At 43.8% G+C, this 15,788-nt stretch overlaps 1 protein-coding gene across 1 annotated transcript in view; it reads left to right on the plus strand.

Annotated features, from left to right (window-relative positions):
* The first annotated feature begins 1,526 nt into the window (after positions 1–1,526).
* The window catches only part of LOC135511399 (VPS10 domain-containing receptor SorCS1-like), a 132,064-nt gene continuing 117,802 nt past the window's right edge, over positions 1,527–15,788 (plus strand). The window contains exon 1 of the mRNA XM_064932923.1: positions 1,527–1,760. Coding sequence (XP_064788995.1) covers positions 1,527–1,760 — 234 coding nt within the window. The remainder of the gene's footprint in view (positions 1,761–15,788) is intronic.

Consider the following 15,788-nt stretch of genomic DNA (forward strand, 5'->3'; position numbering starts at 1 on the left):
TCAGATTTTTCCACATACTGGACACCATCACAACCCTGGTGAAGTCGTACTTCCAGGATCTGCAGTTCTGCTTCACCACCTCAGAGTTCACCACCTCATGGCAGTGCCTGACTGTAGGTATAATGGCGGGATGTACCATTTCTCCGTTGGCATTCACAATGGCAATGGAGGTTATCACCAGATCCTCAAAATGGGTTGCTGGTGGACAGCGAGTCGACTCTGGTTTCCGCCTCCCTCCACTCAGAGCCTACATGGACAACATTACAACATTGACCACCACTGTCCCATTCACCAGGAGACTGCTCAGAAAACTCGAGGAGAACATCAGCTGGGCCCGTATGAAGATTAAACCATCCAAGTCACGCAACATCTCAATTGTGAAGGGAGTACTCTCTGACCTGAAATTCTTCATCGGAGATGACCAAATCCCAACAGTGTCTGAGCAGCCGGTAAAAAGCCTTGGAAGGTGGTATGATGCAAGCCTGAAGGACAAAGACCAGGTGCAACAGCAGTGCAAAGACATCAGTAGTAGCCTACAGTCCATCGACAACACCCAGCTACCTGGAAAGTTAAAGGCCTGGTGTCTGCAGTTTGGTCTCCTACCCCGGGTGTTGTGGCCCCAAGCGGTGTATGAGATTCCAATCTCAATAGTGGAGAGGATGGAAAGAGGAGTCACAGGCTACTTAAAGAAGTGGCTCGGAGTTCCACGATGCCTTACCACCATAGGCCTCTATGGAGATGGTGTCCTCAAGCTGCCCCTCACCAGTCTAACAGAGGAATTCAAGTGTGCAAAAACCAGGCTCCAGATGACACTGAATGAATCTCGAGACCCAGTGGTGAGCAACAACGCGCTGACCTTGGCAACTGGGCGCAAATGGAGGCCAGGAAAAGCAGTCCAGGAGGCAACAGCAGCCCTCAGACATGCTGACATTGTGGGTCATGTTCAGCAAGGGAGAGGAGGCCTTGGGCTAACTAGCCATGCTGCTTGGAGTAAGGCCACTGCACCAGAGCGGCGGAAGATGGTAGTGCACGAAGTACGCCATCAGGAGGAGGCTGCAAGGTGGGCCAAGGCAGTCTCTCTTGCCAAACAGGGACAGTGGACTCAATGGGACAGTGTGGAGAAGAGGAAGATCAGCTGGAAGGATCTGTGGGCCATGGAAGCGAGGCGGTTGAGCTTTTCCATCAGAGCAACATATATGACGTCCTTCCAACACCAGTTAATCTTCACCAATGGTATGGTGAAGATTCGGACTATGCCCTCTGTTCAATGCCAGCCAAACTCAGGCACATTCTCACAGGGTGTAAAACAAGCCTCACCCAAGGACGCTACACTTGGCGTCACAACCAAGTCCTTAAAAACCTTGCGTCCGCCCTGGAGGACAAGCGAGCTGCCACCAACTCCCTACCAACCCCCAGCAGCATCACACACCTTACGGACGACCTTTGTCCGCGAAGGGGCTAAACCACCGAAGAGCGGCTCTACACCATTATAGCGAGACCAGCTGCACTTGGCCCGCGACTGGAAAATGCTAGCTGACATTGGCCGACAACTTGTGTTCCCTCCGGAGATTGCAACCACCACCCTAAGACCTGACATGGTGTTCTGGTCCCGTTCGCTCAAGAAGGTCTTCATCATTGAGCTCACAGTACCCTGGGAGGACTCAGTAGATGAGGCTTATGAGCGAAAACATCTGCTCTATGCCGATCTAGCTGCCGAAGCACGGCATCATGGCTGGAACACAGAAGTCCGACCAGTGGAGGTGGGCTGCAGAGGTTTTGTGGCAACATCTACAACCAGACTGCTTAGAGACCTGGGAATTAAGGGCCATAGCCAGCGTTCGGCAATCAAAGCTGTATCGGAGGCAGCAGAAGGCAGCAGTCAGTGGCTCTGGATGACGAGGAAAGACCCCAGCTGGGCCCCAAAGTGAGAGGGCCAGGAGGTATGCGGTCAACCATGCTTGACTCAGGGAGGAGGACGCCCCTGCCATGCATAGACCCATGGGATGTTGGCTATCAACAACAAGGCAACTCCTATGACTAATTGGGAATGGGACGCAAGCGTAGGATTGATCACCCTGTCGCCGGCCGCCTTTTGGGAGGGTGTATAGTGTGAAAGGCCGAAACACCCTAGGAACCAAAGGTACACTACTGACGATGCGCTCCCCAAATTTCACCAGGCTCACTGTTCATGAACTCTTGGAAGTGCTTGCATAAAGGATAGTAACATCTTATCCTGTGTTCTTGGAATCTCAGTGAAGCTTGAGTGTGGAACAACTGTGTGAAGGTCTGTCGGATACTGTCATGTGCATGAGCTTGAGGTTGAATGCTTGGGTGTAAGTGTGTGTGTAGATGAGTGTACGAGCGGAAGGGGAGAGGTTTAGAGATGTGTGGGTGGGTGCGTGTGCATGTATGCATCCCACAATTGTGACTATAGGGTGGCAGACTCCACTATGCTGGCAGGGTGGCTGGCTAACAGCCTGCTGCCTGACCTGCACCCTATTTCATTGTGGAGCTAGAGGAATTTAGAGCCCTGTCTATGTTGGTAGATAAGATGAGAGCACCCAACCAGCTAGGATGGAGTCCGTCACTCCTCAGCAGGTCAGGCTTGGTCCTGTTTGTGGGTGAGTCCCAGAAAGAGGGCAAATTATCTACTATCTTTTGGGAGGGGCAGAAAACAGTTTTCAACCAGTGATTGAGGTGCGAGACTCTGCTGTAGAACTCATCACTCCCCCTAACTGTGAGGGGGCCAGAGAAAATTACTCAAGGAACCACATCACCTCCACCCTACCTGACACCCTAGACCCACTCCAATTTGCCTACCGCCAAAATAGGTCCAGAGACGATGCAATCACAACCACACTTCCCTAACCCATCTGGACAAGAGGAATACCTATGTGAGAATGCTGTTCTTCGACTACAGCTCAGCATAGTACCCTCCAAACTCGTTATCAAGCTCGAGACCCTGGGTCTCGACCCCGCCCTGTGCAACTGGGTACTGGACTTCCTGACAGGTGGTGAGGGTAGGTAACAACATTTCCACCCCGCTGATCCTCAACACTGGGGCCCCACAAGGGTGCGTTCTGAGCCCTCTCCTGTACTCCCTGTTCACCCACGACTGCGTGGCCATGCACGCCTCCAACTCAATCATCAAGTTTGCGGACGACACTACAGTGGTAGGCTTGATTACCAACAACGACGAGACAGCCTACAGGGAGGAGGCGAGGGCCCTCGGAGTGTGGTGTCAGGAAAATAACCTCACACTCAACGTCAACAACACAAAGGAGATGATTGAGGACTTCAGGAAACAGCAGAGGGAGCTCCCCCTATCCACATCGACGGGACAGTAGTGGAGAGGGTGGTAAGTTTTAAGTTCCTCGGCGTACACATCACGGACAACCTGAATTGGTCCACCCACACAGACAGCGTTGTGAAGAAGGCGCAGCAGCGCCTCTTCAACCTCAGGAGGCTGAAGAAATTTGGCTTGTCACCAAAAGCACTCATAACCTTCCACAGATACACAATCGAGAGCATCCTGTCGGGCTGTATCACCGCCTGGTATGGCAACTGCTCCACTCATAACCGTAAGGCTCTCCAGAGGGTAGTGAGGTCTGCACAACACTTCACTGGGGGAAAAATACCTGCCCTCCAGGACACATACACCACCCAATGTCACAGGAAGGCCATAAAGATCATCAAGGACGACAACCACCCGAGCCACTGCCTGTTCACCCCGCTATCATCCAGAAGGCGAGGTCAGTACAGGTGCATCAAAGCAGGGACCGAGAGTCTGAAAAACAGCTTCTATCTCAAGCCCATCAGACTGTTATTAAACAGCCACCACTAACATTGAGTAGCTGCTGCCAACACACTGACTCAACTCCAGCCACTTTAATATTGGAAATTGTTGGAAATTGATGTAAAAATATATCACTAGCCACTTTAAACAATGCTACTTAATATAATGTTCACAAACCCTACATTACTCATCTCACATGTATATGTATATACTGTACTCTATATCATCTACTGCATCTTTATGTAATACATGTATCACTAGCCACTTTAAACTATGCCACTTTGTTTACATACCCTACATTACCCATCTCATATGTATATACTGTACTCGATACCATCAACTGCATCTTGCCTATGCCGTTCTGTACCATCACTCATTCATATATCTCTATGCACATATTCTTTATCCCTTTACACTTGTGTGTAAAAGGTAGTAGTTTTGGAATTGTTAGCTTAGATTACTCGTTGGTTATTACTGCATTGTCGGAATTAGAAGCACAAGCATTTCGCTACACTTGCATTAACATCTGCTAACCATGTGTATGTGACAAATAAAATTTGATTTGATTTATGGGAGGAATTTCAAGCTATAACTTAAAATAATTTCTGCTTGACAAAATGTTCCACTGCCCGATACCTTTGTCAATGGTAGCTATCCTTTTAGAGGAAATGCTTACAGCATTACGCACACTATCCATGTCATGTGAAAGGAATTAAGATATTCAGGAATAATAAACAAAAATCCTTCATTTATATAGTACAACTGAGGCAAAAGGGTTAGAAATGCTTACTGCTACTAACTTACTGCTACTAACCTGGTTTTGTGCTGTAAGTGGCACTATGTACTCTCTCTAAGGGACACATCTTAACTTATGTGCTCTAGGATCCATAAAATAAATAAAGATGTTTTATTGTCACATACACCGGATAGATGCAGTGTGTTTTTTTGCATGGTCAGCCCTAATAGTACAGCGCCCCTGGAGCAAATTAGGGTTAAGTGCCTTGCTCAAGAGCACATACACATATTTTTCACCTTGTCGGCTAAGGTAATCGAAAAAGCAAACATTCGGTTACTCGTCCAACTCTCTAACTACTAGGCTACCTGCTGCCTCAAAGAGCAGTAGGATTCAAACCCATGCTGACTCTTACATATGTGTATTATGATCCTGCTGAAAAACAATATAGATCTCGTATTGCAATCTGTTAAAATAGATCATCAAGGAAGATGGATTGCATGGAACATATTACTTTATTTTAAACACATGTGGCTCATAAACATATCTGGACAGAATAATAATTACTATCAATTATAATGGTAGGGGACTACAACACAGTTTTACAATGCGCACTAAAAGTATTCAGACCCCTTGACTTTTTTCACATTTCGTTACGTTACAGCCTAATTCTAAAATGGATAAAATATACTTTTTTCCCCATCAATCACAATCCCCCATAATGGCAAAGCAAAACAGTTTTTGCAAATAAAAAACAGAATACCTTATTTATATTAGTATTCAGACCCTTTGCTATGATACTTGAAATTGTTCTCAGGTGCATCCTGTTTTCATTAATCATCTTTGAGATGTTTCTACAACTTGATTGGAGTCCACCTGTGGTAAATTATTTTAATTGGATATGATTTGGAAGGCACACACCTGTCTACAGTATATAAGGTCCCACAATTGACAGTGCACGTCAGAGCAAAAACCAAGCCATGAAGTCGAAGGAATTGTCCGTAGAGCTCAGAGACAGGATTGTGTCGAGGCACAGATCCAGGGAAGGGTACCTTCTGCAGCATTGAAGGCCCCAAGAAAACATTGGCCTCGAGTATTCTTAAATGGAAGAAGTTTGGAACAACCAAAATGTTTCCTAGAGCTGGCCGCCTGGGCCAAACTGAGCAATTGGGGGAGAAGGGCCTTGGTCAGGAAGATGACCAAGAACCCGAGGGTCACTCTGACAGAGCTCCAGAGTTCCTCTGCGGAGATGGAAGAACCTTCCAGAAGGACAACCATCTCTGCAGCACTCCACCAATAAGGCCTTTATGGAAGAGTGGCCGGACGGAAGCCACTCCTCAGTAAAAGGCACATGACAGCCCGCTTGGAATTTGCCAAAAGGCACCTAAAGGAAATGAGAAACAAGGACCCAGGTCTAATGAAACTCTTTGGGCTGAATGCCAAGCATAACATCTGGAGAAAATCTTGCAACATCCCAACGGTGAAGCATGGTGGCGGCAGCATCATGCTGTGGGGATGTTTTTCAGTGTCAGGGACTGATAGACCAGTCAGGATCGAGGGAAAGATGAATGGAGAAAAGTACAGAGAGATCTTTGATAAAAACCTGCTCCAGAGTGCTCTGGACCTCAGACGGTTCACTTTCCAACTGGACAACAACCCTAAGCACACAGGTAAGACAACGCAGTAGTGGCTTCGGTACAAGTTGCTGAATGTCTTTGAGTGGCCCAGCCAGAGCCCAGACTTGAACCCGATCGATCGAACATCTCCGGAGAGACCTGAAAATTTCTGTGCAGCGTCGCTCCCCATCCAACCTGACAGAGCTTGAGAGGATCTGCAAAGAAGAATGGGAAAAACTCCCCAAATACCCAAGAAGACCCAAGGCTGTAATCGCTGCCAAAGGTGCTTCAACAAAGAACTGAGTAAAGGGTCTGAATATTTTTTTGTTGTACAAATTTGCAAAACTTTCTAAAAACCTGTTTTTGCTTTGTCATTATGGAGTATTGTGTGTAGATTGATGATGGGAATGTATTTATTTTTGAATCAATTTTAGAAATGTGGAAATAAACAAAGGGTCTGAATACTTTACGAATGCGCCGAATACATAAATAGACAGTAAAGCCAATCATACGACCAACTATCACCCTCTGGCCAAAAGTGAAAAAAATATTGACCATCAACAGACCATCAACTTGTACCCTCAAGATAATTATGACAGCTTGTATCCCTCAAGATAATTATGACAGACTTTACAGGAGGACAGGGATATTGGACTAGGGGTTATTGACAGACAGTACTTTCTTAACAAAAAATAAGTATTTCACAACAGATTTTTTTCTGCACAATACAGTTTCAGCCATATTGGAAGCCTTTAAATCTGCCATTAGAGGCCACTCCTATTCAGTTTTCATCCTAAAAACAAAAATGGGTTCGGCAGCGGGAAAATAAAAAACGGCAACAGAAATAGAAAATCTAACATTACATATCAATGATGTTGATAAATGTGACAGACCGGCTCGATTCGGTCTTATGTATCAACATTTATTTTTTATTTTTTTTACATTGGATAAAAGTAGAGACTCATAGTTAGAAAATGGTGTATCAACGGGAAAGTAATTATGCTTTGAAAGTCGATCAAGTTGAAAATGGTCCTTGAATATTTTAGTACCTACTGGTGAGCTCTTCTTTGTTCACACCCATTCTGCATCGTTTACACACTCTTAAGCTTTAGCCCCACCCATCTCTTTAATGATTCACATGTGAGGCTATGTACTAAACAACTAAAGATTTCAAGATGAAAGGCTGGTTTATACTACGGGTGAGCTCGCAAATTTAATCTGCAGTGCCAGAGTGTTTTCCAGGCGTTCGTAAACGCAGAGCGTTGTCAGATTGTCCATTCGTAAATTCAGAGCGTTTCGGTCTCAGAGCGTTTGGTGTATGGTTGATCCAAGTGTTCTAACCTAGCAACAGCAGTCAAGCACCCAAGCTAACTGACTAATTTTGGCAAGCTTGCTAGCTACTTCCAGACACAAAGGAGAGAACAGCTCAGTCGGATCATTTTATTCACCCAAGAAGAGCTGGTTAGGCTGTTTTTATGTTATCCATAGCGTTGGTGATTGACTATACTGTTTTGCCAACGTTTACTGACACCGGCCATATTCCACCTACCTCATCCCCATACTGTTTTTATTTTATTTACTTTTCTGCTCTTTTGCACACCAGTATCTCTACTTGCACATCATCATCTGTTCATTTATCACTCCAGTGTTAATCAGCAAAATTGTAATTATTCACTCCTATGGCCTATTTATTGCCTACCTCCTCATGCCTTTTGCACACACTGTATATAGACTTTATTTTTTTCTACTGTGTCATTGACTTGTTTATTGTGTTATTGGCTTGTTTATTGTTTACTCCATGTGTAACTCTGTTTGTTGTCCGTGTCACACTTTGCTTTATCTTAGCCAGGTTGCAGTTGCAAATGAGAACCTGTTCTCAACTAGCCTTCCTGGTTAAATAAAGGTTAAATAAAATAAATAAAAATGGGTGTTGAGCATTTGTAAATCCAGAGACAGGTGTTTTATTCAAAAGCTTTCTGTGTGTGCTCTTTTCGACTCTGTCTGCATATTTGCAATAAAAGGGCAGCATTTTCTCCATCTCCTTTGCTATCATACTCCAATTCCACTGATTTCAAAACCCGGTCGTCCAGAAAGTGGATAGCAACCCTTATGCAGTTCTACTACATAATATCTTTCAAAAAAGCTCCGTTAGAAAGTATTACCTACACATACTGACCAGCTCATGTTATGGACAGAAACGTGTTACATGGCAGATCAATCCAAACTCATCTCTCTACATGTCCAGCCCACTCATTATCTCAGCCAAAAATGGCTAGCAGAAAGGTTGCGGGCTTTTTCCATGGCTAAACCAACTAGGCCGTTAATGTAACAATTTTATTCATATTTACAGATGGCATACAAGTTTGTTCACATGTTCCGGAAGGCATTTTGACTTTAAAAAAAGTTTAAATTCAAATGGCGCTCCTGTGAAGTAGTGACGTGCGACACAGGCTTAGTTTCCTGAAATGCGTCACAAATGTACTACTGAAGCACTGAATACTCAAAAGAAAAGAGTTTGAGGAACTTATTTATGAAAGATTGGGTTTTATTTATTTAAAAAAAGCTGCGCAAATTGGATGGAGAACATCCTCCCAAAAAATTACAACTACATAAAATAGTTACAAATGATGGAGAAATCCTTTTTTCTTCCAACATCACTTGACGATGAGTTTTGTGATATCTGTTTCACACACAAATGATGTTAAACTATCTGTGACACAAAAAAAGAGGGAGTGATCTCTCTTCTACTGAAGCAGGAGCCAGGAGGGCAGTACAAATACCCAGTGTCTTAAAATAATTTGAAGCCCCTCACCCTTCAATGTTACGACACAAAAATATTGGCAAAATGTATTGCTCATAGAAATAAAAAGGTCCTACCGGATATTATTCATCACGATCAGACAGGATGCTTAAAGGGAAGATATACTGGAGACAACATTAGACAACTACTAGAAATAATTGGAAACTATGAGAATACAAGGAAACCAGGTATAATGTTTATAGCAGATTTTGAGAAAGCCCCACTCCCCCAATCATTTATTTAAAATAAAGCCCTCTGGAAATTACCTTTCACGGTTGACTTTGGGCATGAAAAAAAGTTAATATCCTCCACTTTCTCAATTTTCAAACAGAAATTGGGTGTGATTCCACCTCCCACTTATACTTATACTTTCAAAATATCCCTCCATATATCCCTCAAAATTCCCCATGAAGAGAGGCATAATCAGTCATGTCAAACTGTGTAGAATCGCAGGAAATGCGATTTTTTAAAAATCCGGTGGAGGATAATTTCTCCAGTTTCTCTGGACTAAAACCCAACTATGATAAGTTTATTATGTTAAGGATTGGGTCTCTAAAATGTACAAACTTTAAATTGCTATGTGGTCTCCCAATTAAATCGGCGGATGGTGAAGTTGATGTGCTTGGTGTACATATCCCGGAAAAGTCTAACGATCTATTAACTTTGATAGAAAGCGTAGTAAATAGAAAAGATCTTGAAACCATGGTGAGGGAAAAACCTGTCCATCTACGGGAAAATTACAGTGATTCATTCTCTAGTGATATCGCAGTTTAAGTATCTATTCATGAGTCTACCAACTCCTGGAGAATCTTTTTTTCAAGTTGTGTGACAATTATTTTTAACATTTCATCTGGAATGGCAAACCAGTCAGACACAGTTAAACGGGAAAGTTTATATAATTGGTTTGTAGGGTTAAACCAATAAAAAATTAAGACATTAAATCTCTCAATTAAAGCATCCATTTGACCAAATCTATTATATTTAAATTCAAATGGTTTTACCAGCAGGCTGCTATGACGCACATCCAATGTTCAAATGGGGGCTTTTTGCTGTTATGCACATTGAAACTCACCATTTCTGGTGGATTGACAACGGTATTCATAAAGAGTTGGTTACAATTCCAAAAATTATAGCAAATAATAGAGTTAAACTCCAATGTACTGACAGAGGAAAGACCAATTTTCTTGGAAGAAAATGTATTAGGAACTTATCTTGTTTATGAGTGACTGTAAATAAGGATGGTACAATTTTGTCACACGAGCAATGTTAATTAAGAAGCGTAGTTTGGCAGATCATGTTTCGGAGGAATGGCTCGAGCTTCGCCTCCCGAGCCCGTTGCGGAGTAGCAGTAATGAGAGAAGATTGAAAAAAAAAAAAAAAAAAAAAATATATCCCATTTAGCAGACGCTTTTGTCCAAAGCGACTTACAAGTCGAAAAAAAGTATTGTTGAAAATGTTGCAATGAAGGAAGAAATGCCAGGGCATTAGTCATGCACAGTGTCCACCCCTCCTCCCCTCTGCTCCAACAAACATCTACCTTTACTGCAGCAGGATCTCTGGCTATGGATCAGACTCAGCATCACCTCCAAACTCACAGCTATGCCTCCCATAGGAAGATAATCCTGTGATTTAACCACAGATGATTACATATTTAATCCCGTCTTTTCTGTCAGAAGACTGAATACGAAAGACATTCAACCAGTCATGGCACTGTCCTTGTATCAATGTTGTGTTGAATGAGTTTTTGAGCTAGCTCATTTTAGTGAATGACGCTTGAGACTTCCACTTCAATCAGTACCCGCAACACATCTGGGGCAGCTGAAGAGACGATCGCCTTTTCAAATACTGACTTCAAATACATTACTGAGAGATATGGTGCAAGGCAATACAGGCAGCGGGTTAAGTGTTTTGACTCTTGTGGAGTACTGTAGGCCATATGTAGTGATGTCAAAACTCCTCTGGTCTATTTCACTGAAGAAAAAGGATAAGTAATGCGAGCCTTTCAGGTTCTGTGGCAGCTAAGGTTTTGCTATTACAAAACAGATAAATTATATTTTCAAAGACATATGAATTGTAAATGTAATAAAGAGATTTGTACAGACATATAAGTCTCAAACTTGTTTAGGATCAATAGACGATAGAGAGGTGGATGAATTTCCCAACACATAACATTTAAAAGAGAATATGACATCAAATCAAATCAAAGTTTATTTGTCACATGCGCTGAATACAACAGACCTTACAGTGAAATGCTTACTTCCAGGCTCTAACCAATAGTGCAAAAAAGGTATTAGGTGAACAATAGGTAGGTAAAGAAATAAAACAACATTAAAAAGACAGGCTATATACAGTAGTGAGGCTATAAAAGTAGTGAGGCTGCATACAGACACCGGTTAGTCAGGCTGATTGAGGTAGTATGTACATGTAGATATGGTTAAAGTGACTATGCATATATGATGAACAGAGAGTATCAGTAGCGTAAAAGAGGGGTTGGTGGGTGGTACACAATGCAGATAGCCCGGTTAGCCAATGTGCTGGAGCACTGGTTGGTCGGCCCAATTGAGGTAGTATGTACATTAATGTATAGTTAAAGTGACTATGCATACAGTGCCTTGCGAAAGTATTCGGCCCCCTTGAACTTTGCGACCTTTTGCCACATTTCAGGCTTCAAACATAAAGATATAAAACTGTATTTTTTTGTGAAGAATCAACAACAAGTGGGACACAATCATGAAGTGGAACGACATTTATTGGAGATTTCAAACTTTTTTAACAAATCAAAAACTGAAAAATTGGGCGTGCAAAATGATTCAGCCCCTTTACTTTCAGTGCAGCAAACTCTCTCCAGAAGTTCAGTGAGGATCTCTGAATGATCCAATGTTGACCTAAATGACTAATGATGATAAATACAATCCACCTGTGTGTAATCAAGTCTCCGTATAAATGCACCTGCATTGTGATAGTCTCAGAGGTCCGTTAAAAGCGCAGAGAGCATCATGAAGAACAAGGAACACACCAGGCAGGTCCGAGATACTGTTGTGAAGAAGTTTAAAGCCGGATTTGGATACAAAAAGATTTCCCAAGCTTTAAACATCCCAACGAGCACTGTGCAAGCGATAATATTGAAATGGAAGGAGTATCAGACCACTGCAAATCTACCAAGACCTGGCCGTCCCTCTACACTTTCAGCTCATACAAGGAGAAGACTGATCAGAGATGCAGCCAAGAGGCCCATGATCACTCTGGATGAACTGCAGAGATCTACAGCTCAGGTGGGAGACTCTGTCCATAGGACAACAATCAGTCGTATATTGCACAAATCTGGCCTTTATGGAAGAGTGGCAAGAAGAAAGCCATTTCTTAAAGATATCCATAAAAAGTGTCGTTTAAAGTTTGCCACAAGCCACCTGGGAGACACACCAAACATGTGGAAGAAGGTGCTCTGGTCAGATGAAACCAAAATTGAACTTTTTGGCAACAATGCAAAACGTTTTGTTTGGCGTAAAAGCAACACAGCTCATCACCCTGAACACACCATACCCACTGTCAAACATGGTGGTGGCAGCATCATGGTTTGGGCCTGCTTTTCTTCAGCAGGGACAGGGAAGATGGTTAAAATTGATGGGAAGATGGATGGAGCCAAATACAGGACCATTCTGGAAGAAAACCTGATGGAGTCTGCAAAAGACCTGAGACTGGGACGGAGTTTTGTCTTCCAACAAGACAATGATCCAAAACATAAAGCAAAATCTACAATGGAATGGTTCAAAAATAAACATATCCAGGTGTTAGAATGGCCAAGTAAAAGTCCAGACCTGAATCCAATCGAGAATCTGTGGAAAGAAATGAAAACTGCTGTTCACAAATGCTCTCCATCCAACCTCACTGAGCTCGAGCTGTTTTGCAAGGAGGAATGGGAAAAAATGTCAGTCTCTCGATGTGCAAAACTGATAGAGACATACCCCAAGCGACTTCCAGCTGTAATCGCAGCAAAAGGTGGCGCTACAAAGTATTAACTTAAGGGGGCTGAATAATTTTGCACGCCCAATTTTTCAGTTTTTGATTTGTTAAAAAAGTTTGAAATATCCAATAAATGTCGTTCCACTTCATGATTGTGTCCCACTTGTTGTTGATTCTTCACAAAAAAATACAGTTTTATATATTTATGTTTGAAGCCTAAAATGTGGCAAAAGGTCGCAAAGTTCAAGGGGGCCGAATACTTTCACAAGGCACTGTATATGATAAACACAGAGTAGCAGCAGCGAGTCTTATGGCTTGGGGGTAAAAACTGTTGAGAAGCCTTTTCATCCTAGACTTGGCACTCCAGTACCGCTTGCCATGCAGTAGGAGAGAGAACAGTCTATGACTGGGGTGGCTGGGGTCTTTCACCATTTTTAGGGCCTTCCTCTGACACCACCTGGTGTAGAGGTCCTGGATGGCAGGCAGCTTAGCCCCAGTGATGTACTGGGCCGCACGCACTACCCTCTGTAGTGCCTTGCGGTCAGAGGCTGAGCAGTTGCCATACCAGGCAGTGATGCAACCATTGATGTTGCAGCTGTAGAACCTTTTGAGGATCTCAGGACCCATGCCAAATCCTTTTCGTTTTCTGAGGGGGAATAGGCTTTGATGTGGACATCAAGGAACTTGAAGCTCTCAACATGCTCCACTACAGCCCGATCGATGAGAATGGGGGCATGCTCGGTCCTCCTTTTCCTGTAGTCCACAATAATCTCCTTGGTCTTGGTGACGTTCAGGGATAGGTTGTTATTCTGGCACCACCCGGCCAGGTCTCTCACTTCCTCCTCTCATCGTTGTCTGTGATCAGACTTACCACTGTTGTGTCGCCTGCAAACTTAATGATGGTGTTGGAGTCGTGCCTGACCATGCAGTCGTGGGTGAACAGGGAGTAAAGGAGAGGACTGAGTATGCACCCCTGGAGATCTCCAGTGTTGAGGATCAGCGTGGCAGATGTGTTGCTACCTACCCTCACTATTTGGGGGCGGCCCATCAGGAAGTTCAGGATCCAGTTGCAGAGGGAGGTGTTTAGTCCCAGGATCCTTAGCTTAGTGATGAGCTTTGAGGGTACTATGGTGTTGAACGCTGAGCTGTAGTCAATGAACAGCATTCTCCTTTTGTTCCTTTTGTCCAGGTGGGAAAGGGCAGTGTGGAGTGCAATAGAGATTGCATCATCTGTGGATCTGTTTGGGTGGAGTGGGTCTAGGGTTTCTGGTATAATGGTGTTGATGTGAGCCATTACCAACCTTTCAAAGCACTTCATGGCTACAGACGTGAGTGCTACGGGTCTGTAGTCATTTAAGCAGGTTGCCTTTGTGTTATTGGGCACAGGGACTATGGTGGTCTGCTTGAAACATGTTGGTATTGCAGACTTAATCAGGGACATGTTGAAATGTCAGTGAAGACACCTGCCAGTTGGTCAGCACATGCCCGGAGCACACGTCCTGGTAATCCGTCTGGCCCCGCAGCCTTGTGTATGTTGACCTGTTTAAAGGTCTTACTCACGTCAGCTACGGAGAGCGTGATCACACAGTCGCCTGGAACAGCTGATGCTCTCATGCATGCCTCAGTGTTGTTTGCCTCGAAGCGAGCATAGAAGTGATTTAGCTCGTCTGGTAGGCTCGTGTCACTGGGCAGCTCGTGGCTGTGCTTCCCTTTGTAGTCTTTAATAGTTTGCAAGCCCTGCAACATAAGACGAGCGTTAGAGCCGGTGTCGGAGCCGGTGCAGTATGATTCAATCTTAGCCCTGTATTGATGCTTTGCCTGTTTGATGGTTCGTCGCAGGGCATAGCAGGATTTCTTGTAAGCTTTTGGGTTAGAGTCCCGCACCTTGAAAGTGGCAGCTCTATCCTTTAGCTCAGTGCGAATGTTGCCTGTAATCCATGGCTTCTGGATGGGGTATGTATGTACAGTCACTGAGTGGACAATGTCCTCAATGCACTTATTAATAAAGCCAGTGACTGATGTGGTGTTTTCCTCAATGCCATCGGAAGAATCCCGGAACATGTTCCAGTCCGTGATAGCAAAACAGTCCTCTACACCTACATTGCTTGCTGTTTGGGGTTTTAGGCTGGGTTTCTGTACAGCACTTTGAGATGTACAAAGGGCTATATAAATACATTTGATTTGATTTGATCTGTAGTTTAGCATCTGCTTCATCTGACCACTTTTTTACTGCCCGAGTCACTGGTGCTTCCTGCTTTAATTTTTGCTTGTAAGCAGGAATCAGGAGGATAGAGTTGTGGTTGGATTTACCAAATTTGAGGGAGAGCTTTGTACGCGTCTCTGTCTGTGGAGTACAGGTGATTTAGAATTTTTTCCCCTCTGGTTGCACATTTAATAACATGTTGATGGAAATTTGGTAGAACTGATTTAAGTTTCCCTACATTAAAGTCTCCGGCCACTAGGAGCGCCGCCTCTGGGTGAGTGGTTTCCTATTTATTTATTTCCTTATACAGCTGACTGAGTGCGGTCTTAGTGCCAGCATCTTTCTGTGGTGGTAAATAAACAGCCACGAAAAGTATAGCGGAACACTTTCTAGGCAAGTAGTGTGGCCTGCAATTTATCACAATATACTCTACTTCAGGCGAGCAAAATCTGGAGACTTCCTTCGATTTCGTGCACCAGCTGTTGTTTACAAATATGCACAGACCCCCCCCCCCCCTTCTTACCAGAGTGTGCTGTTCTATCCTGCCGGTGCAGCGTGTATCCTGCTAGCTGAATATCCATGTCGTTATTCAGCCATGATTCCGTGAAACATAGGATATTACAGTTTTTGATGTCCCGTTGGTAGGATATTCGTGATCGTACCTCATCTAGTTTATTGTC

The sequence above is a fragment of the Oncorhynchus masou genome, chromosome 24, assembly GCF_036934945.1.
Source record: "Oncorhynchus masou masou isolate Uvic2021 chromosome 24, UVic_Omas_1.1, whole genome shotgun sequence".
NCBI lineage: Eukaryota > Metazoa > Chordata > Actinopteri > Salmoniformes > Salmonidae > Oncorhynchus > Oncorhynchus masou.